Genomic DNA, 26,654 nt, shown 5'->3' with positions numbered 1-26,654 from the left:
AAGCATGTAAGAAAAGATTTCATGGATAAGTTATAGCCATAAAGAGCACATCTTTTAATTCTCCACAGATCCCTGTCTGTCATCGCAGCAAGATCATCACTGAGAATGTCCTGGAAAATTACGAGCGGGAACGCTGTTACTGTTCTTCACTGTTTCACTATTGTATACGCGTGCCGCCTGATCAGTAACCGACAACATTTTTGTTCCCAAAGCTGGAAAGATCTGAGCCAGCCCAGGATTTAAAAACTGACGTCGACCTCCCACCAACCGACCCCCAGTTGTGTCCTCTACTTAAGAAGCGACAGGTAACATTTAAACAAGTTCATGTCTATATTTTCACTCCAAAAAGGGTTTTTATAGATTTTAATGTATTATGTACTCTGTTTGAACTTCTGTCTCAGTGTTATTGTTTTTTCCTTTGAGTTAAGTTATTACTTAAAGTGGGTCACATTTTGCTTCAACAGTTTGCAAATCAACTTTGTTATTTATTACGGAGTTAGAATACAATACATGTTTATTTACCTACCTTATTCTCTAAGTATCTACCCTGGAGCATTCAATCATGTCACAAGGATTTTATTAGCAGAGGGAGTTTTTCCCTGTTGTCTTTTTTATTTTTATATTATATATTTTTATATTTATTTTTGAACCACCTGACATCACTTGTGACCAAAAAAAACATGTCACCACTATTTGTCAGAGAAATAGTGATGGTACCTCAAGTTCATACATTTTTGATACTTGTTTTGCAATATATAGATACAGGTATATATATATGTATATATGTACTGTATATGTATTTGTATGTACATATATATATATATATATATATATGTACATATATGTGTATATGTATATATTCACATATATTTCTGTTCTTTATATCTGGTCACCTTAAGGTATGCTGTGTAAGTTCAATAAGATGTTACAGAAATGTCACTGACCAACAATCTGTCATTCTTTTTGAGGCGCAAATAGTTTGTTCAGTTTAAAGGATTACAAGCCAGATAATTAGACTGGGTCTTCTTAAGATTTACAATTCCATGACAACTGGGGAAACGATCTTATTCTGATGAAGGCCGTGGGATTAAATCTAAAGCTCCAGAGACGCTACTAATTGGACCCTGAGGTGGTGTTCTTTTGTGATAGTTTGACCTCCATCTCTATCCTTTATTTGGTGTTCAGTTAAAGATGCTCTGTGGAGTTTTCAGCCGTGACATGAATCATTGACAGTTGGTGGCAGTAATGCGTCAAGAAAATATGGCAACGTACTGACAAAAGGAGGCAAAGAAAAAGACTGCAGGCGAATACAAGGCACATATTCCTTTGTTTTATGACAAAGGAAATCCATGTTTGTTTGGATTCAAGGATTGGTGAGAGTGTAACCATAGTGAATGGAAATGCATATTATCAAAAAAGAGTCTGAGCTACTGTTGTTCAATTTTTATTGTTTCCTGTCATTGAACATGAATACTCAATCGATGCAACTGAAGACTAAATCCTACGTGCACATTTGGCGCCAGGGTTGCAGGTATGGACACTGAGATATCCAGCTACTGTACTGCAGACACAATACTCACTACAAATAACCAGATTACAGAGACATTGCTATTGTTTGTGGAGACTATGCAGACTGACGGTGAGAGGTTACACAGGACACTTTGCAAATGACTTAGCGTTGAAGCATGACAGAGTGCTGTTGGGTTTAAACGAGTTGCCGTCGTCAAACTTGGGTGTCTGTCTTGGCCCGATGAGGGCTGCAGGGCTTCATTCCCGGACGTAAATCCGTGTGCACACTACGTCGTCTGCCCCGAAAGTCTGAGGACACAAAAAAGGAAATTGTGTATTTTAGACACCTGATAGTGAGGAGACCTTACAGTCAGCTGGCAAAGACATGTCCATTCACATTTTAAAGCTCTTTTACTTCAACAAACACCTGACAAAGTGCCTTTTTTATCGTATTTGTCAGATGGTGTAAGACTTCGTTTGTAGAGTAGCTCAGCGTGAAAAAAACAAGCCCTCTTATTCATTTGAATGGAGCCAATCCGTCGACACAGCAGAGACACCAACGCATGGGGCTCCATACAAGTTGAACCAGACTCAACATTTACCAATCAAACACAGCGAGCACACCTGGTGGATCACTTTATTTCTACTGTTTACCTGAAGATCATTTCGATGAGTATTATAAGGCCTTGTGCAGTGTGTTAGCATCTAAAAAGCCTCCAAATTCACAGATCTGTTACTCATAATAGACTCGCTGGATTGTATTTTATTTCACCGGTAACCGAATTCAGTCTAGAAGCGCTCAAAATTATCATTATTAGACATACAAGATGGTGGCCTTCAGTCTCGGTCGTCCTGCAAACTGTTGATGATGAAACCAAAAGAAACTTCTTCAGAACTCTTTTATGTTGTGAATATATGAGCGTGAAGTGATTGAGTCCAAAGCTCTGACAGACCGTCATTTTCCCATTTTTATTTCAGGCTGATGTAGCCAGAGAGAAAATCCACATGACTTTGCCCTTAAAGTGCTTTTAGACTAAACCAATTAACTGGATCATGCAAATCATATGGAAATGTGCCCCACTTACAGCGTGAACTGCCACAGACAATCAGACCATTGCTTTATGATCGCTACTCCTCCTTTTGAGCGTCAAAGTGAAGCTCTGCGATTGTTGGGTTTGTCTCTGAGGCTTCTTTGTAAACAGACACATAGGATTCAGATTCAGATGTCTGTTTTTCCAGGATCTTACCCCGAAAGAAGGAGGTTGTCTGAGTGCAAAGATGACTCATGTCTCCTTCTCCAGAGAGGCTTAAAAACCAAGGCTTTAAATGACACAGTATTTATTTCATCAGCATCACTGAAGCATTTTAATGATCTTTGATGTTGAACCAATGTTATGATATTCGGTTGATTGGCAAGTTTGTCAGAGTTGGAATTTTCACTTACTTCACCAACCATGGTGGCCATATTACTTTCTCTTCACTTTCTTTTTTATCCTTCACGCTTACACCGACACTGTCAAGCTGCTGTGGCGCCCAAACTAGGCCAGCCGTCTCAGGTGAATGATGACAAGATTTACTCGTTATCGTCGTCATGGCAACCAAGACAAGCTGCATGCACCGAGTCTTACCGTTTACCTATCTCATGTGTAAACCTGACTACATGATGACAGAATGAGACTCCCAGTTGCTTTTTGCTGTTAAAACTGATTTAGAAAAAGTAAAAATTGGGACTTTACAAGCTGGGTTATCTGCAGGTTGTGTGATGGTGTGACAGCGGGGAGGGCCGAGGTGAGAAGAGCGGAGAAACACATATGCTGCTTCAGCTCCTCCTGGGCCAAAGTGTCACCAGAGCGGCAGGCGCTGTAACACATTCTGCTTTTATCACGCAAACATTAGTCAAGCTTTAATATCTTCATGCCTTCCTCTGAACAATGCCAAACTTACTACGCAAACATCCTGTGATTAGTTTTTTTTCCAGCATCTAAACCTTCTATATTGTTGTTTCGAAGCTTTTGCCTTTTGGACATTCATCTTACTACTCGAGGAACAACAAAGCAGAGCGTGGGAGCGTTGAACGTTGAGAGAGGAAAGCTGTTGAGTGCCTGAGAACTCTTCGTCCGGTCCATTGGTCTTGGACGGCTCCCCTGCACATCGTTTGAGGGGCTTTAGACCCCATTGACTTCTGCCTATATTAATCTGGCTAAATACAGGGGGTATTACTGCAATGTCAGCGTAGCAGTTCCTCTTGTTCTCCTTTCAACATCTCTCCGCGGGGAGGATGAAAGCTCAGCTCCTTGGGAAACAGCCTCTCTCATTTCCTTTAAGGATGAATCTCCAGGGTGACTTCATACGCTCCCTGCTTAGTTTCATTAACCATTTATCAAATAGAGTACACGAGCTGCTCGAAAATCCCATCTTAATGCACACCTTCAGAGTCTCCATGAGAACAAGCCACGTAACAGACAAACCATACAGATGAGCTACCCATCAGCTCAACACTTCCTTTATTTTTTGTCTTCTCCTTGTTGATCCTTACACTGAAACGAGAGTTCTTTAATCACCACGTCAAACCTTTTTCTTCGTAAAGAAAGACCTTTTCTCTCTTTCCTAAACACTCATCTATTAAGAGGCTTTTACTGAGATGATAAAGTCATGGCTCACCAGTATGAGCTCATCTCCGTTTAGCTCTCGTGTCCAGTAGGTTTTGGGGCCGTCACCATCCACCAGAGTCTGCTTACAGTACATCTTGTTCTCCGACTCCCAGGTTGCGAGGCTCTGTGGTGAGGAGGGACAACAAGGTGAGGAAGGTCAGTATGATGGTGTCAGTGGAGGTAAAACTCATTAGCAAGGCGTCCCTTTTAAAGGGTCACTTAATGCCAGCATCCGTGAATGGTGTGGTCAGGAACATGCTCTGTTGCAGCCAGCAGTGATGTCAGAGTGTGCTGACACACCCTGGAGGACACTTCAACACCACTACGTATCAAAGTACAATGTGAAAAGGGTCCCTCGCACTGATGAACCTGCTGAGAATTATCACCTGAATCTGCAGCTCAGCTTGGCTTTGCAGAGCTTTATCTGGTCTTTAAGTCGTAACGCCCTTTCAAAGTACGATTTCTGGGTCCCTGTTGTTTGAACAGATCTAAGTTAAAGCTGCAGTCGGCAAATTTTTTTTGATCATATTCACTGAAACCGTCACTATGCTCCGATAGAACAACATCAATCATCTGGTTTTAGAAAATAAAACGCGCACACAGCGCAGAGATGTGTGAGAGCCGACTGTCAGGCACAGTTCGTGCACACGCCACAGACCCCCCCCCCCCCCCCCTCGTGCATGTTACAATATCACAGGCACACGCCTCAAGCTAGGCATAGGCTAAATGACATTAGCAATTGCTGTCTATGAGTAAGTTAGCCTGTCTACCTCTGTGTGGCGTTTATCAATGAGAGAAGAGACGGGTGCGTTCACAGGAATCTGGTGCACGTGCACTGACGAGCACTGGGCGGGAGGGAGCGGAGGAGCTCGGTGGTATTTGGGGAGGGGCGTGAGAGTTGTAAACATTCTAGATTTGACTAAGTCAACTCAATTTCCAACTGCAGCTTTAAAAAAAACAAAACAATGGAATTGTAACTTTGCCTCTTGTTTTGTTCGACGGAGCGCTTGGACCCGGAAATAGTATTTTGACTTAAAGACTGGATATAGAGGCAAATTCCTTCCCCTTCCGGTCGACTTCATGGGACTTTATTCTGGAAAAAATATGTGTGGTAGTGAACTTATTTTGAAATTATTTTTTGATCCCGTTCAGAGCATGAGAGCAGAGTGGAGCGGCTCAATATTGCTCCATATCACTTGAGGGTTCCTGTATCCTCATCCAGTACAAAACAGGCGTCTTGGTGCATTCATCCAATCCAATTGTTCGCTTTTGGTCTGGGGCTATTTCTCATGGGTTGAGCTTGAGCCCCAAAGGTCCAATGAAGATCTTATTAATACTACAGCATGTAAGGATATTTTAAACGAAGCCAGGTCCATAAAGAAAACCCTCCCAGACAGGTGGAGCAGCAGATGAATGCGCATGGTTTTGGATTAAGATGTTCAAGAATTATATACTGTATGTGTAATGTGTAATCATTTTTGGCCACTTATTTCACAGCCTGCTTTAAAATAACATCTGTTCCCTGCTAACTCATGCATGACTCAACGAACAATATAATACTATAGATCAGTGGCCTGAGTCTTTAGCAGACGGAGTAACAGAAACCAATGAAATCCTCTTAGCCCTTTGGTCAGTCGGGGTCTCCGTCTGCTAATTCACTTCAATAATATTTCAAATGACTTCAACAGTATTAGTCAGACCATGACTTCAGCAGTAATTACTCCTGAAGTTACTGACTCAAATTGCCTATGAGAGAGCTAAGAATTCATAAAAGCTCAAGACTGAGTTGACCCTATGTCGCTAATTTGTCTTAATGGAAAGGATTCATCATTTTGGTCAGTTTAGGGTCCATTAACTACTCGTGTTTCATTACCTCAACTGTACTGACACAAAAGCTGCTCTGTTTCACAGGAACAGTTTCACAGATTGGGAAATATGTTTATGCACTTTCTTACTGAGGTTACGATGAGGAAATTGGTGCCACTCTCATCAGCTGGAGACAGTTTAGTTTAGCATAAAGTCTGGAAAATGGCTACCTCAGCCTCTAAAGCTCACTGTCATTATAATGACATTATATAAAGTTTAATCTCCACAGAAACCGTGTCAAAGTGTTTAAACAAATGCTAGCTGTTTCCCCTTGTTTCCAGTCTTAATGCTAAGCTAACTCTCCTGGTTGTAGCTTAACATTCAAAGCAATACTTAGACATTTTTGGAAATACATTTTCCTTTTTGACAAAAGTTAGATTGATACATAATCGTGTCTGTCTGATTGTTTGAGGGGAGGCTTGTCCCTATCTGGGTCATGGGGGGGGGGGCTGGAGCCGCTCCCAGTTGACATTGGGTATAAGGCAGGGTACACCCTGGACAGGGCGCCAGTCTATCGCAGGGCACATAGAGACAAACAGAGATAGACAACCATTCACACCTACGGGCAATTTAGAGTCATCAATTAACCAAACACGTGCACTTCATTGGACTGTGGGAGGAAACCAGAGAAGCCGGAGAAAACCCACGCAGACAGGGGGAGAACATGCAAACTCCACACAGAAGGGCCCAGCCGGGATTCAAACCAGGAACCATCTTGCTGTGAGGCGACAGTGCTAACCACCACTCCACCGTGCAATCCCAGTTTTCCGACATTTTTATTTAAATATGCAAATGAGGCATGATTTAATGCTAACTTTTGGTGAATTTAAGAGAAACTTACAGACACAAATAGACAAAGTTTAGTCGAATCAACATCTAAATGTGTATTTTGGGTGTTTTCATTTCACTACTTTGAAAGAAGACATGTTAAGAAAGCAAAGCAGTGTTGTGTCTCCCCATCATTAGTACAACAACTGAAGTGTTTAAAGTAAAATAATCAGTTAATGAGCTTAAAAGTTGTATGGACAGAGCTAGGCTATAGCTGTTCGAGCTGTGTGATCTTTATGCTAAGCTAAGCTAACTCTCCTGGCTGTAGCTTTACATTTAGATTTTTATCAATCTTCAGATAAAACTCAATAAGAAAGTGAATATGTGTATTTCTCAGCGTTAAATTAAGCTACTCTAACAGTCATTTTACTTAAGTTAAATTACCTATTCAAGTATTTAATCCACAGATTATTTTACTATTCAGAGTTTGCGTGTTTTCTGACTGATTATATTTCTCCACACTGCTGAAATTAGCTGCATTTTCCTTTGAAACACAGCATCTTAAGCTTGTGATCCCGCTCCAAAAGCCTGTGATCAGAGCTGCTGTCACTGCGATACAATCCAAGAAACTAAAACATTCATATTCAACATAATTAAAAATCTGGATAGGCCAATGGAATGAAAATGAAAACCCCAAAATGTTTATCCATCATTTTCTTGCATGAAAAGTTGCTCATGATATAACAATTATCATTTATATAGCACCTTTCATACGTTAAACGCAGCTCAAAGTGCTCCATAGACAATCTGTTTGACAATTTGTACATTCTTTTGTGTTTTGTAAAGCACCACTGCTCAGTGTTGGAAATTGCGGCCTGTTTCTCAGAGGCAAATGACAAAGGTAAGGAAAGCCATCATGGATCCCTGCAGGCTGCCGTCCACAGGCGTTGCCAAGCTGAACAACAGCAGGGTTTTTTCTCCAGCTCTTCCTCTGACTCTAAAGCCAGAACCCAAAGAGTCGATTAGCTACAGCTCCATTTTAGCGTCAGCATCCGTCTCCGCCTCTGACTCGGATTGATGTTCTCTCATTCTCTCCGTTGCACATTAAGTCCCAGACAAATTCTCACACATCGCCTTTCCCTTACAAATAACACACCAGAGCTTGTGCACTCACATTTGAGACCAAGACAAATTCATCTTGCGTTTGTTTTCACTGTGTCCTGTTTGTTTCTGTAGCTTTTGACTTCATCCGCACATCTGCTGCCTTTGGCTTTGCCTCAGTCTCTCACAGACGGAGAACATCTCATTTCCTGCTTTGGTTTAAAAGTGCCTGCGTTGGGTTTTACAACATTTCTTCCAGGGTAGAAGATAACACGTTCGCTCCCTTTTTTTTGATTCATCTCTTCCCACAGTTTGATCACATTATCTCTCACATGTCGGTGTTTGCTCATCACCTTTTCCCCGCTCTCAGCAGCCCGTGCCTCACACTTGGGACAATAATGTGAGGCGCCGTTGTTCTTTATCAAATCAACTCGTGTTTTTACCAAGTGACAAATACCGCATCTGAGTGGTGAAGACATGCAGAAGTGCCTTAAGCTGCACTTTCCATAATAACCACCAACTCTGAGTGCAACGAGGAAATCTATCATTAAAAAAGTCCCAACTTCTGGAATGAGGAGTTTCCATAAGAAGCTATGGTCCACTTCTTTTAAAATGTGATTAAGTAATAACCTTAATTTCTCCCTTCAAAAGAAAGGACGTTCTGTGTCGTATTTGTCTCTGTCTATCTCAGTCGGTGGTTGTTACCATAGTGGCTTTACCCAGAATCCTCTTCTTCGACCACATTTTGATTCTCAGGCTCAATAAAAATTGAAGCTTGAAGCAAAAATCCTCAGTGTCATCATGGCAAAAGTTTTGTTTCATGTGATTATAGATCTTCTTTTCCAAATTATTCTTTTCTTCTTTTGTCTGTAGATAACTGAGACCGAGACTTGTGTTTACTTTTACCATTACCAATTGCACAGATCTCTATGTGGGGTGTCGGTGGTTTTATATTAAGTAGTAACCTTTTGAGCATTAAACACTTCATTTCTTGCACCAACTTATGGTGGAAATGTCTTTTATTTATGTAAGGAAAACACAGGTGACAATTTAAAATCTAAAAGAGATAATATGACCTGAAGTCACCTATTCTATTATGACTTTATTTTGAAATCTCAGAACAGTGGCCGACAGACTGGAATTTGGTCCTTGAGTTATTTTTCTCGCTCTAATTTGCGGCAAATTATTAATCATTAAAGCAGCTTTTACCATGTTTATTTCATCTGTCAAAGTGAAGCCTCAACATTGCTTTTTCTTTCTATTTTATGGCTTATTGCAACGGTTGCTTTTGAGGACAAATGCACATGCTCCAAATACTGAGGGCCCATTGCATTATAGCCTCACCTCTTGGGGGTAAATAGTCCATTATTTGGAATTACATGTACACATTTATCCTTGTACTTTGCGTCAGTATTAGAAGGAACTCTTTAGTGGTTGTTACATCTATTTCTTAAGGCAAACATCTTTATCAACAGGCTTCGTTTCTGACACCCATCTGGTGTCTGTTTCTCTTCTGGCTGAAAGGAAGTCTCTTATCACTCCTGGAGGCGAGAGGAGGCTGTCTGATCCCACTGCAATCATGCAGATTTACTGGAGCTTTTTAACCTTGTGGCAGTGTTAATCAGCCCCTCTGCTCTTCGCCAGGTTGAGATCAGTGTGTAATCCCTTTAACCACAGGGGCAGCAGGCCTCAGCCAAAACCCACTTAGAGCTCTCCTGCCAACCGCACCACCTGAGAGTTCGCCAACACCCCACACTGCCGTAACCCCCACCCCCACCCCTCTTGCACATGTGCCAGTGTCAGCGGGCGCCAGCTCCTGCAGGTTTGAGCTTCACTCTTGCATATGATTGCCACACAAGAGACAAAAATGTGCTTGTTGCCGAGAGCCACAACAATATATTGTACAGTTAGACATTATTAACATTACTATTATTATTACTATTATCACTATTATTATGTTAACATTCTGGCTCTCAGCTTTGAAATTAGGTCGTTTACATCCACAGCAGATGAACAGTGGAGGAAATGCAACTTGTTCAAACTAATTTTAAGTGACAGAATGTAATTAGACGAGTTGACAGAAATACTAAGCAGCAATTATCAATCATTGTCATGTAAACAATTCCTCAAATGATCATGGCTTCATGCAAAATCAGATTTGTTTCTCAATTCAGATCTTTAAGACAGCCCGTCTCTATTGTTTTTTGCAAGTCACCAGGTCAAGTGTCCAAACACCACCAACCTATCTGCATGTGTTGCTGCATGTGTTAATGTCGTACTGACATAGTGGAGCAACTAAATAGCCAGATATATTTCTCAGGAGTGGACGTTGAACTTACACGAATCAAGAAAAAACAATGCTAATGTTGCTCTCTGTCTCTCTTTGCTGACACCTTTGACATAAAAAATAAATAAATTTGGTGATAATGTTAATGTGTTTTCAGCTTGTTCTGTTTTAAATGTATCATATTTAATATTTATTTGCGTATCCTCCATGTCTTGCTGATGTCTAGCACGTCGATCATTTCGTCACTTGGTGTCTCCTTCAGTAATGCTCTGCCACTCTTGTGCTGTAGCTACCTTGGGGTTTTTTGCTCGTTTCGGGTACTTCTTGCCTTTAGTCTAGTGTTCAGCAGTGAAAACATGAACCGTTGGAATCCAAAATGGGATTTTCTGCACGTGCAAGTAAAGCTTCTTGTTGAAATACCATCTTATTTATTTCAGCAATTTTGGACGTTCTGGAAGGACAAACTTGTGTAACGAGGGATATGGAAGATACAGATAATATGATCAAAAACAAAATACTACAATATCCTAATATGCTAAAATAACAATATCCACCCAATATGGATGCAAAAACAACTTTATACTCGGACAATGGCTTAAAAACAACCTTAACCTCTTTTTATTCATTGAGCTCAAGTGTGCCGCAGTACAGTGACAATAAAAAAACACGTCACTGTCTTGACACCTTCTGTGGAAAGTGGCAAATGTGTAATGACAACTCCACTTGAGGCGTCATGTGGTGGAAAGCCACTAAGAGCCGTCTAGCCGTGCCCAGTACCCAGCATGCCCCAGGGCACAGACAGAAGGAGCCACACTCTCCCCTGGGATCAGAAATAGGTCATGTCTGCTCGCCCTGACTGCAACACGTAGTCCACACCATAAAATAAAAGGTAAAGACAAAAATCTACGTTTGAGATTAATATATGGTGAGTTCTGTTTTTTGTGAACTGTGAAAGCATCCTGTCACATTTCGCATGTTGACAAAAATTCCCTCTTAATGAATTCTGCGCTGCACATACCCAAAAAAACACTGGTTTCCAGAAAATACGAATCTCCAATTTTATCATGCTTTTGGCTGAAATCTGTTGACTTAATGTACAATTACCCGATTTCCCCTCCTCACAAGCACGAAAATCACCACTTTCTGTTGCCAAAGAATTTGTCAGGACGGTAAATGTTCTGTTTTACATTTCAGTGTTGAAGAGAAGCATTCGAAAAACACACAATTCAATTCAATTCAGTTCAATTCAAAGGGCTTCATTGGCACGAACGTTTAAAGAACAATGTTGCCAAAGAATCTCTTTGTGTTAAAGAGTGTTTGTGTGGTCAGAGCAGCAGTCCTGCAACCAAGAGAGATGCTCAAGGATACTTCAGCAGGGTGTGTGTGTGTGTGTGTGTGTGTGTGTGTGTGTGTGTGTGTGTGTGTGTGTGTGTGTGTGTGTGTGTGTGTGTGTGTGTGTGTGTGTGTGTGTGTGTGTGTGTGTGTGTGTGTGTGTGTGTGTGTGTGTGTGTGTGTGTGTGTGTGTGTGTGTGTGTGTGTGTGTGTGTGTGTGTGTGTGTGTGTGTGTGTGTGTGTGTGTGTGTGTGTGTGTGTGTGTGTGTGTGTGTGTGTGTGTGTGTGTGCGTGCGTGCGTGTGTCTGTGTCATTATGGCAACATGTGGTCCTGGAGACAGCGGCTAGAGTGGGAACTACCACAGAGGCTGTCTTGAGCTGTTTATATGTCTGTTTGTCTGTGGACAGATTTTTGAACCTGATAAGATGCAGTCACAAAATGTTACAGATGTTTAGTTGAGATCCAGATGAAGGCTGAGTTCGAACAAGGTTGTGATCTAAGTAAGGGGGCTAGAAGAAGGGAAGGGGACCCCTAAATTTATGACCCTGGCCCGATTACAATGCACGATGCAGTGATAAAACTCTACAGATTTGTTGTTGACATCAAAACGCAGGCCGCGTTCAGAGATGGGTGTGATCTGAGTAAGGGTGCCAGAAGTAGGGGGTTTTGAAATAGAGAAGGGTCCACTTTACGTCCCTGGCCCGGTTTGGTATTGCGGCTGGTGTGATCTATAATGGTCAAAGTTACACTCACTAAAGGATGAACTACATATGTCACTCACATTTACTGTTTATAATCAATAGAATTTGCAGATGGGGCCTTCAAGTGTCAGACCCTACTCATCTGTAAAGTTTGGCTTTCTAAAATTGCTTCAGACCTCCAGCTTTAAAGGGTTATTATTGTTTTATGAGTAAAATTGTATCATCCACCACGTTAATTTGTATCTACATTTTTACACCATTTTTCTTAAATGATGGACACGATTTGTTCTTAAAACCCCACCGTTGCAGAGATCAACATTAATGCTGAAAACGTAAGGCTAAGAATTGCTCTTTGCCTTAAAACAAAGTGGTGATTTAAAGAATATGACCAATCTCATCTATAAACCCCCAAATTCATCCAGTGCTTAGAGAAACTCGACAAGTTGTACTGTGAATGTCAACGACTCCCAGTCCTGCATGTTTTATGCAACTCTCCTCTGCTACATTGCAGCATCCACTGCAGCCTGTTCTTCATGACGAGTTTTACATACAGATGGATGAGCGTACTGCAGCACAGCACTCACTTGTTTCAGACTTCTGTTTCTATAAAGGTATTATTATTATGTGCACATATGGATGGTGTTGTGGACTGCAATACTGAGCTGTCCTGCTGATGTGTTCAGCTCCAGGAGGCAATCCCAGCCCAGACTGAATTTTGCTCAGATTTTTATGTACAGCACCATAAAACCGCTTAAATATGCAGTTTTATAAGTGATTAAATAACACTGTAATAACGTCTGGCACACCTGAAAAACCTGCTTGCGTTTCTACAAATAGCTGCTGCCTTTTGACTTTTTCCGTTTTGAATGTTGATCCAGTTCGTATGTCAAACACTATCTCAAAATGCCATTATTTCATTACTATAATGAGAGAACTCTGATTTATCAGTTAATGAAGTACTACTCTTATGTGGCTCCCATCATGTTTTGTCTGTTTGTGTGAGAGGAGAACACTGGATTACGTGTTGTTTACTCACTGTGGCGTCATTGATACCAAACAAGACTCTTCCTCTCTGCAGCTCAGACACCGGTTGCTAAGCAGGTGGGCGATAAACAGATGTCAGCCTCTTGGACCATTAAGGCCAGATATCTCCTTACAAGGGACTCAGTGGCAACCTGCTTTTTGTTGTTGTTGGTGATGTTGTTGTTGTTGTTTATGCTGTGACATTCTTCAACTTCAGCGCGCTTACTTCCTTCATTGTGTAGGCTGTGGTGTCGTAAGATCGTAAGTGAATTGACTAAATACATCACATGGAAAAGCTTTAAAAGGTAGTTTTAGATTTTTTTTAATCAAGATTAAATGTAAAACACCTCCTCTAACCAGAATATAATAATAAATGTTATATTATATATCATTTATTTATGTTATTTCATCCCCCAAAAGATAAACTAACCTGGGTTACGGAAGCCCCGAGAGGCAAGTGAGATTTTCTTTTTCTGGTAATAAATAATCAATAATTGTTTTCTCTCTTGTGTTTATCACTGAATAACACCTGAAAGATTTCAAATGCAAAAATGAAAATTTAAAAATGCACAATAAATATATGAATTCATATGCTAAAAAGCAAAAATCCTTTTTTGAATGGGATTTTGTTTTTTACTTTTTTTTAAAGTAAATCTGAGAGCAGGCTTTGGTCTAAATGAGCATTACAACACCAAATATTTAGTATAATAATATTTGTTCTATCTACCACAGATGAAAAAACAAAAAACTTGAAAAATGATCCTGACAAAACATTTGTCCACCTGATTTGACAGATGGATAAAACAACAGAAAAAAATGTATCCTGGCAAAAGCATTTTTTCACCTGTTGTTAATTCTTAAACACAAAGTATTTGGATCAGAAATGGAAAATGGATCCCCAGAAGAAAAAAAAAGCAATCTCACTTGCGTCTGAGGGCTTCCGTAGTAGGTGGCCAATATATAAAGAAATTCATTTTATAAAGTAAAGAAGAACATAATAAGAGAAAAGACTTTGGCACAAATTAAAAACCCAGATTAAGTGAATGTGATCGTTATGTATTTACATATTATCCGGCTCAGTGTTGGAGCTGCTTCATCCACTTTAGTTTATTCTTATTACTCTGTGTAACAGGACACAGCCTTTATGTCAGAGCTTGAATCCTTTTTTTTACTATTTTAAAAGTGTTACTTTATACGTTACTTTTGTCTTAATGATTTGCTGAAAGCTTCATTTTTACAGTTTTACAAGTATTTTTGCAGAACTCGTAATGAGTTTCAAGAAGGTAGAAAACCCTTACGTGCCTTAAAAAATAAAGCAAGTCAAAGAATAGATGTCTCTGCCTACTTTCCAAACCTGTGCAGGAGCTCTGACTGTCTATCAGGATGTGAGAAATCACCCTCGGGGCTTGAAGAGGTTCAGAGGGAAACTCTCATCCACTCCAACTCAAGCTGCCTTTAATCCAGCTGCACGGACGTGAGCTTGTTCCCAATGGATGAAACTGTGACGAGGTATTCATTTTTCATTCAACCCTCTTCAACAATAGCATGCAGATCGCTTGAACACAGAGCATACTAGATGATGCAAAAAGTTTACATTCAATTAGATATTTATAGATAGAGAGTATGGTTCTCTTAATTAATAAAGAAACAGATTTTTGGGAAGAAAACTATTCAATACATGTCCAAGAATATGCAATTTTGTTTATATTTCATGTCTCTTTGTGGAAAAATTAACATTCAAAGAAGCCTATCCCAACTTAACCATAACTACTACATCCTTTAGCTACAAACAACCTTTAATAGAACCTTCTTTCACGTGAAAAATGTTAATGAAAAAAAAAATTTAAAAATCGCTCATCCTTTTAAAACAGCATTTCACCAGCACAGAACTGATGCAACACAGCAGATAAACATCAGCTGGATCAACTGTGATCAGTGAATATCATCTTATTTGCTGACAAATTGCAGGCAACAAAGGGAATATTGGCCAATGCTGCTGTGCATCAAATAAATCGAAACATATCTACTTTTTCGCTTCAGGGCTGGCGTTTATGCCCCAACAGCAATCTTCATTTAAAATTAAAAAAAGGGTTTTAACCCGTAAAATGTTACAGTTGAACTTGTGGGTGAAGATGGAACCCTAAAACGTATTATAATGATACACACACAAACACGCCATTTAGGGTTTTTTCGTCAGCTTTAGCGTACTTCGACTACCGACTCCGCATCACACCAACGTGAACCTTTCGCTGCCATTGTTTTAAATGTCCGCGCATGGACCGTCCTTCTTTTTTCTATGTCCCAACAGGCGCACATAAAATGACATCAGAACTGCCGTAGGTCTCGTGCTCATACATGTGCAAACATGCTTTACAAAGGTGGGCACCTCTCCCAAACGGGCCGTTGCTGGCAAGCGTACCGCACCTAGGCACTCACACTGGTCAAACAAACTAGTCTTTAGCCGTGAAACGTGCTTGGGTACAGATTGACAGTGTGAGTGCGCCCTTATATTAATCTACTGAGACTTACCTTAACCTTAACAATAACCACCACCGACCTGACCCCAACACTCAAAATAAACTAAACCCAATCCAGCCGTAATACAAACTGAACCCTAAAGTTCATCCATTTACATTCAAGGGACTCCAAATTTGTCCCCACGTGGGAGGGGAGTCCCAACGATGCCTTAAATGAATATACATGCTAACACAAGTTTGAAGTGACAAACGTGTCACAGAGATGCAGCAGAGATAACTCTTATTTGATTAAAGACAAACGGACAGTGTTGAACATTTAGGAGAGTGAAATAAGCCTGAGAATCGTGAAAACAGTAAGACAATAAGAAAATCTAAAACTGTGTGGATCAAAAAAATTGTCAGCAAAAATGAAAAGTTCTTAAAGAGCTTAAAACCTGCAAACATCTGATTTTGTAATTCTACCTTGCACTTTCGTCCATCCACCGTCTCCTCGTCATATTCCACCCCCATTTGGAAGTTGATCTCCGTGGTGCGCACGCTGGTGGATGTTTTGATGTAGAACTTCTCGCCGTCCTGACGGATCTCCACGTGGGGGTTGGAGGCCGCTGCCACAGCCACCTTCCTCAGCATGGTGTTCACTCCTGACCGGGAACAAGCCAGACCGAGAGAAGCAACAAGAGGGAGAAACATCAGGTCAGTTTCACCATTTTATCAAGATTCATTTTGTCATTAAAGGGGAAATTAGAGGGATGTTTCGCTACCTCACAGCACAAAATAACCATAAGATATCCATGGGGATGTTTAAGGGTTGTTGATCATGACTCAATAGTTGCAACATGCTGGTTTTTCTGGCACTTTACCAATTGTTGAAAGTTGAAAATAAGCCAAGCAGATGTCATTGTTATTGTACTTTATTACAGCAATGTGCATAATGATATTTTACACTTTATCTAATTGGTTCGCTTAAACAGTATATAGGTTTATATGATTTTGTGTTCATTGGAGGCCACGGTTAAATGAGCTTCTGACTGGTTACAGCTGCTTCATATTCCATAAAATCAACTTTAATCAGACAGACGTGGAAGAAAGGAAGGAAACAAGCTACAGAAAAGCCGAGACATGAAAAGAGAAAAGAAGAGAAAGAAAAAGAAAGAGAAAGTATCTGCATTTCAGTTGTGGGAATATGGTTCTTTTGTTTTGAGAGATGACGCCTCGTTCTGATCGGTTAGTGCTAAAACATGTCACCCTAAAACATCTCCTGCACCTGCTGTTGTCTTTCTTTTCTGCCTTACCCAACCCAGACTTACACCTCTCCAGGCCATCATGCCAGCTTCTATCAGACTCTAGACCTTCAATGTAGAGACACATGCTGGCTGCACGTCTCCTCGTATATTTCTGTGTTTGCTGAACAGGAACAGGACATTTTAAGCAACAATGTCAGAAATGTTTCCTAGTTAAGGAAAAGCCCAATAATTGCTTCGTGGCTCTGACAGAAACCTCAACTATTTCTCAAAAATGAGAGAAATTTGTAGAATTTGGGCGTTGAGTTATGTGTGAGGGATTGTTCGTGCATGTCCAGAAGAGAAAACATGACCTCTTGAGAGTGTTTCTTTTAATTTAGTGGCTGTTTGAGCGGTGATCCTGAGTATGGCAACACCCTGCAAGGCCATCTGGCTTCGTGCCTTGCCAAAGTCCTTGATCTCTTTTATTTCATTGGCGTCCATACCAATGCTTATATCTTCGCAAAAGAGTATTTAGTTCTGCAAAGTTTTCATGGATTTAAAAAAAAAGAATAACTGGTCCTGAGAGATCCTCCTTCCCCCCAAAACCACTTTGATGTTTCTTGGTCAACACCACAGGCATAAAAACATTAATTTGGCTGCTTACACTTAACCCCACCCATGATCTGAGGGATCACGGCGTCTGCTTTTATGACATTAAATATGTATGAGCATCAGTGTGTCGAGCAGTCTATCCTTGTTTTTGAAAGATTGACATTGAATTTGCTTCCATTTTAGATATTTACGTTTTTTTGTGTATACATGTGTTTCCACAGAAATGACAAAAGGACAGTAAGCTCCATTTTCTCCTCCACCATTGTTACAAGCAGCCATTAGTAAGGATTTTGAAATGTAGGACAAGGTGTAACAGTCAGTAAAGATAAACACTCATACAGTAATAACTAAGTGTCTAAGGTTTCTGCTCAAATGTAACACCAGACTCAGATGTTATCAGTATGTTATGCCATGTTATCATGGTGGCAGTAGCTCAGTCCATAGGTGACTTGGCTGGGAACCGTAGGGTTGTCCGTTCAAGTCCCTGTATGCCGCGTGGACTGGTGGCTGGAGAGCTGCCAGTTAATCTCCTGGGCACTGCAGAGGAGCTGTTGAGCAAGGCACCGAATCCCCAACTGCTCGGGCACCAGTCACTGGCAGCCCCCTCACTCTAACACCTCTCCATAATCGCATGTATAGGTCCTGTGTGCATGTCTGTGTGTTTCGGGCCTGTGTATGTAACATGATTAATAATAAGAGTGAAATTCAATTTCCCCGCCGCAGGATAAATAAAGTAATTCTTCCTCTTATCATGTCACTGAATAGTTAGAAAAGGGTCCTGCTACACCTACAACTAGGTTCAGAAATATTATTATATTCACATGCTAACGGACCTCTTAGGACCTCTATGTGTCCCTTTTTAATGGTCTAGAAGTGTGAATAACTACGTGGTTAGATTGAGGAAAAGGTTGTGGTTTGGGTTAAAATACTAAAGAATGTTATGTAAGAAAAAGTAGCCATTGATCTTATCTTTAGAATAGATGATAAAATCCTACTGAGGCAACTAGAGTAGGACCGCCTCATATTTATGGTCATGATAGGAGCCTGATAAAGCTCATTCAGTCTTCTGACAACGAAGCAACTCAGTTTAAACTTCAGCAGTGTGTATTTTCCCCATTAACTCAGAAAAGGCTTTTAAAATCCACGTTTTGCCTCAGAAGTAAACTTGTACATGAAGTGTGAGGTATTTTTTTTACACTCTTTGATCAAACGCAGACACACATGCCTGCTCTCAATTAGCAAACTGTGAGTCTGATCAACTCGTACAGCTCTGTTCACTCTGCTATCTGCACCCTGGATATAACAATCCCCCTCCTACTGTAGGGAAACCTCCCACATGATTATTACGATGTTGATGGAAAGTGGCGGCGCCGCGGCACAGGAATCTATAATAGTTTGCCCGTCGCAGCTCCCCATTGACCGAACCCTTATGCAAGAGCGAGCGAGTGAGTGATCTGCTCCGGCAGATGTGGTGGTTACATGTGATTGTGAACGGATGAGGTGCTATTCTGGAGAGTGACTGTTTTCTCCTCGGAGGGACAGTTTCCTTATGAACCTTGCAACAAAACAAAACAAAACAAAACAAAACATGGGAAGGGGCGTTGAAGAGATCTGTTTGGTGAGCCTTCTTTTGTGAGTCGAGATTGACATTTAAAGCTTTTATTTGACTGATATTTACTGTGTAATGTGTTTAAGGATGGTATTTGAGAGCTTCCTCAATTACTGTAAGGCCTCAAAGAGAATTGTGGATTAAAGCTCATGCTTTTTTTTGGGACAAATATCCCTGTTGCATTAATCGACCCTCAAGTCGTCCTAGCTTCCCTGCTCTGTACCCCGAGACCATTCATTCCTGCTGAGGATGTAAATCTTTAATGACAAATCACAAATATACACTTGCCCAACAGCTAGGCACTTTTGACTATGTAACTCAAACCGTTTCACATTTTGCATTTTCTAGGGACTATTATCAACTGTGGATTAGAAACATTTAGTATTTAGGAACAGCAGAACGACGTATTTGGGAGTGATTCAAAATCCGTGCCCAGGTTCATCGTGAAGAGGAAACATGTCACCCAGTGCAACAGTGTGACTCATTCATGAGGCATCTAAACTGCAATACACCAGGCTCTGGCTACAAAGGCAATATTGGTTGGAAGGATACATTTATGGTTGTTTTCAATAAGAAAAGCGTAAAATAGCACCAGACCTATGATTTAAAGTATTACACAGTACAGGGGTGTTTAAAGAGAGATTGCAACCCAAAAGCACAAAGCAGATAGATGTTCAAGAAATCTTCCATGTGCTCCCCTAAGTGCTGCGGCGATGCACAAACAACTGAACCGTCAATCTGTTTCAGCTTGACAAGGTACAAACTTTCCCCGGTTTGGGCTAAAACAGGAGCCATTCATGTCTGAAAAGTTCTAACAATAATCCAGTTTTGTGTCGAGACAGTTCCTGGAGAGTTGTTGAAGCAGCTCCCTGTACTCACAGTGGGACTTCTACTTTATTCTAAAGACACACAGCCCTTTTGATGTGTCCTGTCTGTTTCAGCCTGTCCCGGCGTGACGAAAACGCTGCAACACAATTGAATGACCCAGTTAAACTGGTCCAAATCTAAAAGCATCACAATCATCATTTAAGACTAAGAAAAAAAGAATGAAAAAAGATAGGACACAAGAGAATAGCGCTGGGCTCCAGAGACCTCCCCTGGCATTGCGAATGCATGCCCTACTTAAATGCTTAACATGAATAATGTTGTGCCCCCCTCCTCTCTTTGTGTAACAATACCACGTCTGTTTAGGCTGGAATTCAGCATCCAGCGCTTCATATCTCCTGTAAAGCCAAAGGGATTTCCCTTCAGCAGCATCTCCACGTAGATCTCAGCCATTCTTTTCCCAGGGAGCTTCTTCGAAAACAAAACGATTGTTGTTGGAAGTCAGGCACGCCGCCCCCCAAGAACAAGACAAGCCTTTCTCTATATGGACATGATGGATAGTCAACCTCATGCGGGGACGTAGAACCGACGATGGAAGGGATGAGAGAGGAGACGAGAGGGAGAAAAGACTTACCCAGGGCTTTGAGAAGTTCATCAAAATTCTCACTCTTCTTCATCTTCCAGGTGCCGGCAAAGTTAGGCATGTCTGCTGAGGCTGAGTCCGAAGGCTTGCCAAAAGAACCTGTTCCACGCTCTGATGCCTCCTCTCTCTGGTCTTTCCTCTTCCCTCCGTCTCTCTTTGACTCTTTCTCACCCTCCTCCTCCTTCCCCTGTGCTCCTGTCTCCTCTGCTCTGGGCTCAGCTCACACTGTTACCCAAGTGCTTCTTTTTTCTTTTTTTGGTTTTCTGCACACACACACACACTCTTTGCTTCGTCCGCGTGTCTCAGTGTGCCGGCTGCAATCGCTTCTTTAGCTCAATTATAGCTACTGTCTTTTAATGGGAGTCGGAGGAGGTCCCTCCCTCCCGAAAGCTCTGTTCCATTAATACAGTAGAGCAAGACTGACGTGTCTGCTTTCTCTGGGGATCAAAGCGGCTAAACTCATTGATTTAGAGCTTATTTATAGTGCTTCACTTCACTTTGCTTCGCTTCAACAGCTTGTTTATGAATTCCTTTTTTAAAATGTGGAGTTTTGCTTTTTATTATTATTGACTTCTTTTGGTCTCTTTTTAGGGGAAGGATTTCTTTTTAAATATCAAATCATTATGTAACTTTTCTTTAAATTAGTAGTTGGTTAAACTCGGATAACTTTTAGTCAAGAAAATCTATATATCTTCCGTCAAGCGGATTAAACTCAACCTCATTTAGATATTAAATGTCCATCTATTCGTCGTTAAACTGTCATTCTCTGTGTATTTCCTGGTCTGCCTCTACTCTGTTCTGCACTGTTTATAATGGCGAGATATTTAAACATTTGGCTATAGTTATTCTTTATGTCTGTCACCGGGTCCAATTTACAGCACACAGACTGGAGGAGTTTACATTATATATATTATAAAGTTTACATTTTCCTGGGCAAAGTTTTGCAGTGAAGCGTATGTTAGCCAGTTAAAAGGAAGCAGGAGGTTATACTTTGGGGTTCCTCTGCTGATACTGGGGCAGGATCAGCAAAGAGAAAAAGAAAAGGATTGACCAAAAACTTTGTTCTCTATTAAACAGATAATAAAGATGGATACAGAGAGAACTGCAGGATTTGAAAGGTTTCAAACCTGATCTGAATTAGGGGAGTGTTGTGTGGACCGCACCCATCTTTACCAGACGTTAGAGTGTGTGTGTGTGTGTGTGTGTGTGTGTGTGTGTGTGTGTGTGTGTGTGTGTGTGTGTGTGTGTGTGTGTGTGTGTGTGTGTGTGTGTGTGTGTGTGTGTGTGTGTGTGTGTGTGTGTGTGTGTGTGTGTGTGTGTGTGTGTGTGTGTGTGTGTGTGTGTGTGTGTGTGTGTGTGTGTACACCTGCTGTAGCGGGAACTACCACAGAGGTGTGTTTATGTGTCGGTCTGCCTGGCTGTCTGTGGACAGATTTTGTCGCTGCAATAGTTAGATACAGATAGAAATAGATACAGTCACAAAACTTTACAGGCGTGTAGTTGAGATCAAAATGAAGTTTAAGGATGGGTGTGGTCCAAGCAAGACTACCGGAAGTAGAAAGGCGTAGGAAGTAGGGAAGGGGCCATTGCTCCACCACTTTACGCCCCCATTTTTTGACGTTATTTTCATTTTTGCGTTGAAAGGAGCCAGTTGAGGTGGTTAGGGCATCTAGTAAGGATGAACCCTGGGCGCCTTCCTAGGGAGGTGTTCCAGGCACGTCCAGCTGGGAGGAGGCCTCGGGGAAGACCCAGGACCAGGTGGAGAGATTAGATCTCCACACTGGCCTGGGAACGCCTCGGGATCCCCCAGTTAGAGCTGGTTAATGTGGCCCGGGAAAGGGAAGTTTGGGGTCCCCTGCTAAAGCTGCTGTCCCGGCGACCCGACCCCGGATAAGAGGTTGAAGATGAGATGAGATGAGACTTTCAAATTTTTTATCTCCAGTGTTGTGACGGTATTTTGCAAAGTTGGGACGCTATTGCAGCATACAGAAAGACATAGTAGTTCCTGTAGTTTCCATTTTGCCATGATGATAAACACACACACACACACACACAGAAAACAATATCAGTGTCGCTGTCGTGGCTTGTAATAAAAGTTCCTTCCTTCTTTAAAACTTTACGTAAATTAGCCCCAAACTTACCCTGAACCACATTCATAGATCAAAGAGTTGCTTTTTTCCAAAAATAATGAATCAACTCGAGTTTTCCTAGTTGATGACTCTCAGACATTAACAGGGAACTGTGTATTTTGTGCTTTATTATATTAATTATGCATAATTATTTAAAGTATGATCATTTGGGGCATTTCGCCTTCTCTGAGCTTGTTATTTCTGCAGGTTTTCTGTGGATTTTCTGGCGTACTTTTACACTCTGATTTGTTCTGCATTGCTGATCATAGTGCCAAATATTACTTTCAAACATGTTTATTAAATTGGCCTCTAACCAATCCTGCAACACAAACATGGATCAAAGAGATGGTTTGTTGAACCGATCGTCTGGATGTTTTCTCGTCCTCAGGCTTGAACAAGAATTTATGTATTTATTATGTATGCGTTGTATTAATTATGTATTTGTTTTTATTATTACGGTATGTAAAGTGACAGCAGTGTGAACATTTAGAGATTTTCCACTCTGTTGGGCTTTGAAATGGCTTTTGCACGAAGCAGTTATCAGTGCTTGTCAGCAGCGCTGGGAGAAAACTACAGGTGAGGTGCCCTTGAGCCAGTGTTTAACACTCAAAGCCCTACAGGTGAACTGCATAACAAAATGTTGATAAAAATACAGAAATGTGTGTAAACTGAGAAAGGGAAGCTGAACTTTGCTGTAATTTAACAAAGTGTCTCTTTTTAAATGGGTTCAAGATGTAATTAAACCCATGTAGGTTATATATTACTAAAAACTTCTCAGGAGGGTGGCTGGAGTAGAGCCGCTGCTCCTTTGCGTTGAAAGGAGCCAGTTGAGGTGGTTCAGGATCATCTAGTAAGGATGTACCCTGGGCGCCTCCCTAGGGAGGTGATCCCCCAGTTGGAGCTGGTTAATGTGGCCCAGGAAAGGGAAGTTTGGGGTCCCCTGCTAGAGCTGCTGCCCCTGCGACCCGACACCGGATAAGCGGTTGAAGATGAGAGTTCCCTATTACCCAAGTTTGTGATTTTAAACTCTTTAAAATAGTTTAAAATCTGTAAGTAACCAATGTTCTGACCGTTACCGTGGGTTACCTGTATATAAGCTACTCCTATAGGTGGAAGAACAGCTTTCTGATCCAGAATATCACCTGTAAGGCGAGGGGGTGCATTTCACGTCAGGGGTGCTGAAGGGAATATTAGCAGAATGGTTTTGGGAGGAAGGAACATTTAATGCAGCTGAATATCAACACCCAAACCGGACAGATGTTTTAAAGTCCACACATTCAAACATTTCACAATTTAGTTGTTTGATCAAAAATAGTTTCCACATGGACTCAAAACCTCTTAGAAACAGACACCTCAGCTTAAAATATTCAGCCCTTCTTTATTTACTTTGACACAGTGTGACCAAGACCAAATCCCATAAGATTCAGACTAGAGTGATCATTTAAAATCCGAGAGGAAAGGAGGAAAACGATGCTTACATAAGGAGAGGGCACTTTTAAAAGACTTCTTGCAGTTTGTGTCAACGTCTGCTTAAAGAGCAGAGTCACAGAGGAACTTTTCGAAAGAATATTAGAAATATGAAACGTGTCCAAAGGGTATTTTATGCAGGACAAATCTTTAATTCTGCCAGTTTTCTTAATCTTCATCTCTATCCTGGCTACTCTTGCATACAAAAAAGTTCAAAATTCGTCAGAGTAGTTTCTGAGGAGGAGGTCTACGACTCACTAAATAAAAAGCACCCGCGGAGATGTTTCTAGTTTCAACAAAAAGGGTTTCGCATTTATTTACATAAACAGAAATATCCTCCGGTTGACTTCAAACCATAAGCAAATAAAAAACGTAATTTAGCTGTTGATAAACTGTTTCACTCCTCACTCCTTCAACACAAAAAGCCGACCAGCAAACCAGCTGTCCTCTCTCCTTAATCACGGGAGGAGGATGGCCTGACTAGAAGGAGGAGGGCCATAAACAACAAAAACAATCATAATAAATAGTAGTTCATATACATTACACATTCTAAATAGTTATCATTACCATTATTTTATGCCATTACCATAATTAATACAAAGAATTAATAGGCTCCAACAATCTCTATAAAACTATATATATGTATGACTGCTCACACTCTAAGAACCAAAAAGAAGGTTTGTTTTGTGTCTTGAGGCCCAAATAGTCCCTGTTGTAATACGTTTTCTCTTGATAAAAGATAAACGCATACATGTTTTATGCTGTTTTCTCTGTCATTTTATCGTATCAGAGATAATAACAACAAAAGTCCTGCTGTCCCTTCAGTGTGCTGCAGCTAATGTCATTACATCAGGTTCATTGCCCACTATTATTATTTCCCTGAAACATAAATTAATCACCGGGCTGAAAATAGCAGCACTATGATCATTACCGTCTGCAAGAGAAACACAAAGGAAACAAGTGCCTGAAGAAGATATTATAGATTCCAGTGGAGGCAGATCCAAACTTACTACACGTACAGTAATAAAGGAAGGATAAATGCTGATATAGAGTTGCTTTTGTAGATGTATTTTCCTCCCTTACGTTTCATGAAAATGTGCCATAACATTAAAGACCATGTTGACAAAACAACATTTGGAACAAGCATTTAAAAACTGCCCAAAATTGTGCAGCCTTTGTAGGGCAGTATGATAGTTGTGCGCAGCTTTATTTATGTACCGTATTTGTCAACAATAAGAACTTCTCCTATGAAGATTTTATATGATTACAACTATGTTTCACTATATTTATATTCTCTCATTTATACACTCTCATCCTGCACTTACGGTTTCCCAGAGGAATTAGAATTATAGCTGCATGACAAATACATGAATAAACTCTAATATCTGCTTACAACTAGTGGGTTAGAACCCAGTTATTACATGCAGTATTAACTGCTAACACATGATAAATAAACGGACTTTATCAAGGAAGCTATCTTGTTAAGCTGTATACATGTTATAATGCTTTACACACACACACACACACAAGCCACTAATTGACTTTAATAAACATCTAGAAATGTCTGTTGTAAACTTTATAACTACACTACAGTGTGTTTCAGTGGGGTTTTATCCACGATCCAATATTTACATCATTCTCTTCCGGACAGTTATTTATTTATTTATTATCTGTTGCAACTTTGAGTTTGTTCAAGAAATTTGCTTTTATTGAATTTGATTATTTCTTAAAGACTGTACATGCGGACTAGAAGTGATGGGTCGCTGTTTCTCAATCTTCCAACCCTAAATATAGTTATTTTAGTTTTTATGGGGTTTAATGGAAGGTTTGTAGCATCTTGTTATGGTAAAAATTATCACATTCACACACACACACACACAAACACTCACACACACACACACACACACACACACACACACACACACGCACACACGCACACACGCACACACGCACACACACACACACACACACACACACACGCACACACGCACACTGCTCTAAATAGCCCATCTCTTATCTTCTTCGCTCAGGCTGTCAGGAGACTTAACTTGATGTCATTTCTTTATAAACAACCACCAATTTTTGTTTTTCCTCACAAGTTATTTAAAACACACCGGCTGTATTTTCTTTCCTCGGCTTGGAATAATTCTCTTAAAACTTTATCTTGACAAGCGTATTTGAGTGTGCGGAGCTCAGACTGCTGCTGCAGCGACTGTCAAAATATTGGAATATTTTTCCGTCTGCTCTTCAGGCTGAGGTTTGCCTTTCTCTCTGCACATAAGAGGTTTTATTTGTTTTTTTTTACTTTATTGTTGGAGTCAAGACAAACACGGAGCTCATCTCAAGTTAATATATGCCAAAATCAGTGCTCCTAAAATATCTTCTTTGCACACAAGCTGTACTTGTTTGTACAAATATGTATAATAAGAT

At 40.7% G+C, this 26,654-nt stretch overlaps 1 protein-coding gene across 1 annotated transcript; it reads right to left on the bottom strand.

Moving 5' to 3' along the window:
- Positions 1-1,528: 1,528 nt before the first annotated feature.
- On the bottom strand, positions 1,529-20,765 carry crabp1a (cellular retinoic acid binding protein 1a). The gene is made up of 4 exons (XM_083916292.1): positions 20,620-20,765; positions 16,179-16,357; positions 4,171-4,284; positions 1,529-1,818 (listed from the first exon to the last, which is right to left on the bottom strand). Exons 1-4 carry the CDS (start codon positions 20,687-20,689, stop codon positions 1,768-1,770), a joined length of 414 nt encoding a protein of 137 aa, XP_083772418.1. The 5' UTR covers positions 20,690-20,765; the 3' UTR covers positions 1,529-1,767.
- Positions 20,766-26,654: the final 5,889 nt, after the last annotated feature.

This window comes from Echiichthys vipera (genome assembly GCF_963691815.1).
Source record: "Echiichthys vipera genome assembly, chromosome: 7".
In the NCBI taxonomy this organism is placed as follows: Eukaryota; Metazoa; Chordata; class Actinopteri; order Perciformes; family Trachinidae; genus Echiichthys; species Echiichthys vipera.
This window is presented reverse-complemented; position numbering and strand designations above follow the sequence as displayed.

Excerpts from the sequence above, each read along its gene's own strand:
- crabp1a (XM_083916292.1), bottom strand. The coding sequence starts at position 20,689 with ATGCCTAACTTTGCCGGCACCTGGAAGATGAAGAAGAGTGAGAATTTT. Across the intron at positions 16,358-20,619 it reads TGAACTTCTCAAAGCCCTGG|GAGTGAACACCATGCTGAGG; the intron begins GTAAGTCTTTTC and ends GTTCCCGGTCAG. Across the intron at positions 4,285-16,178 it reads TGGATGGACGAAAGTGCAAG|AGCCTCGCAACCTGGGAGTC; the intron begins GTAGAATTACAA and ends TCCTCACCACAG.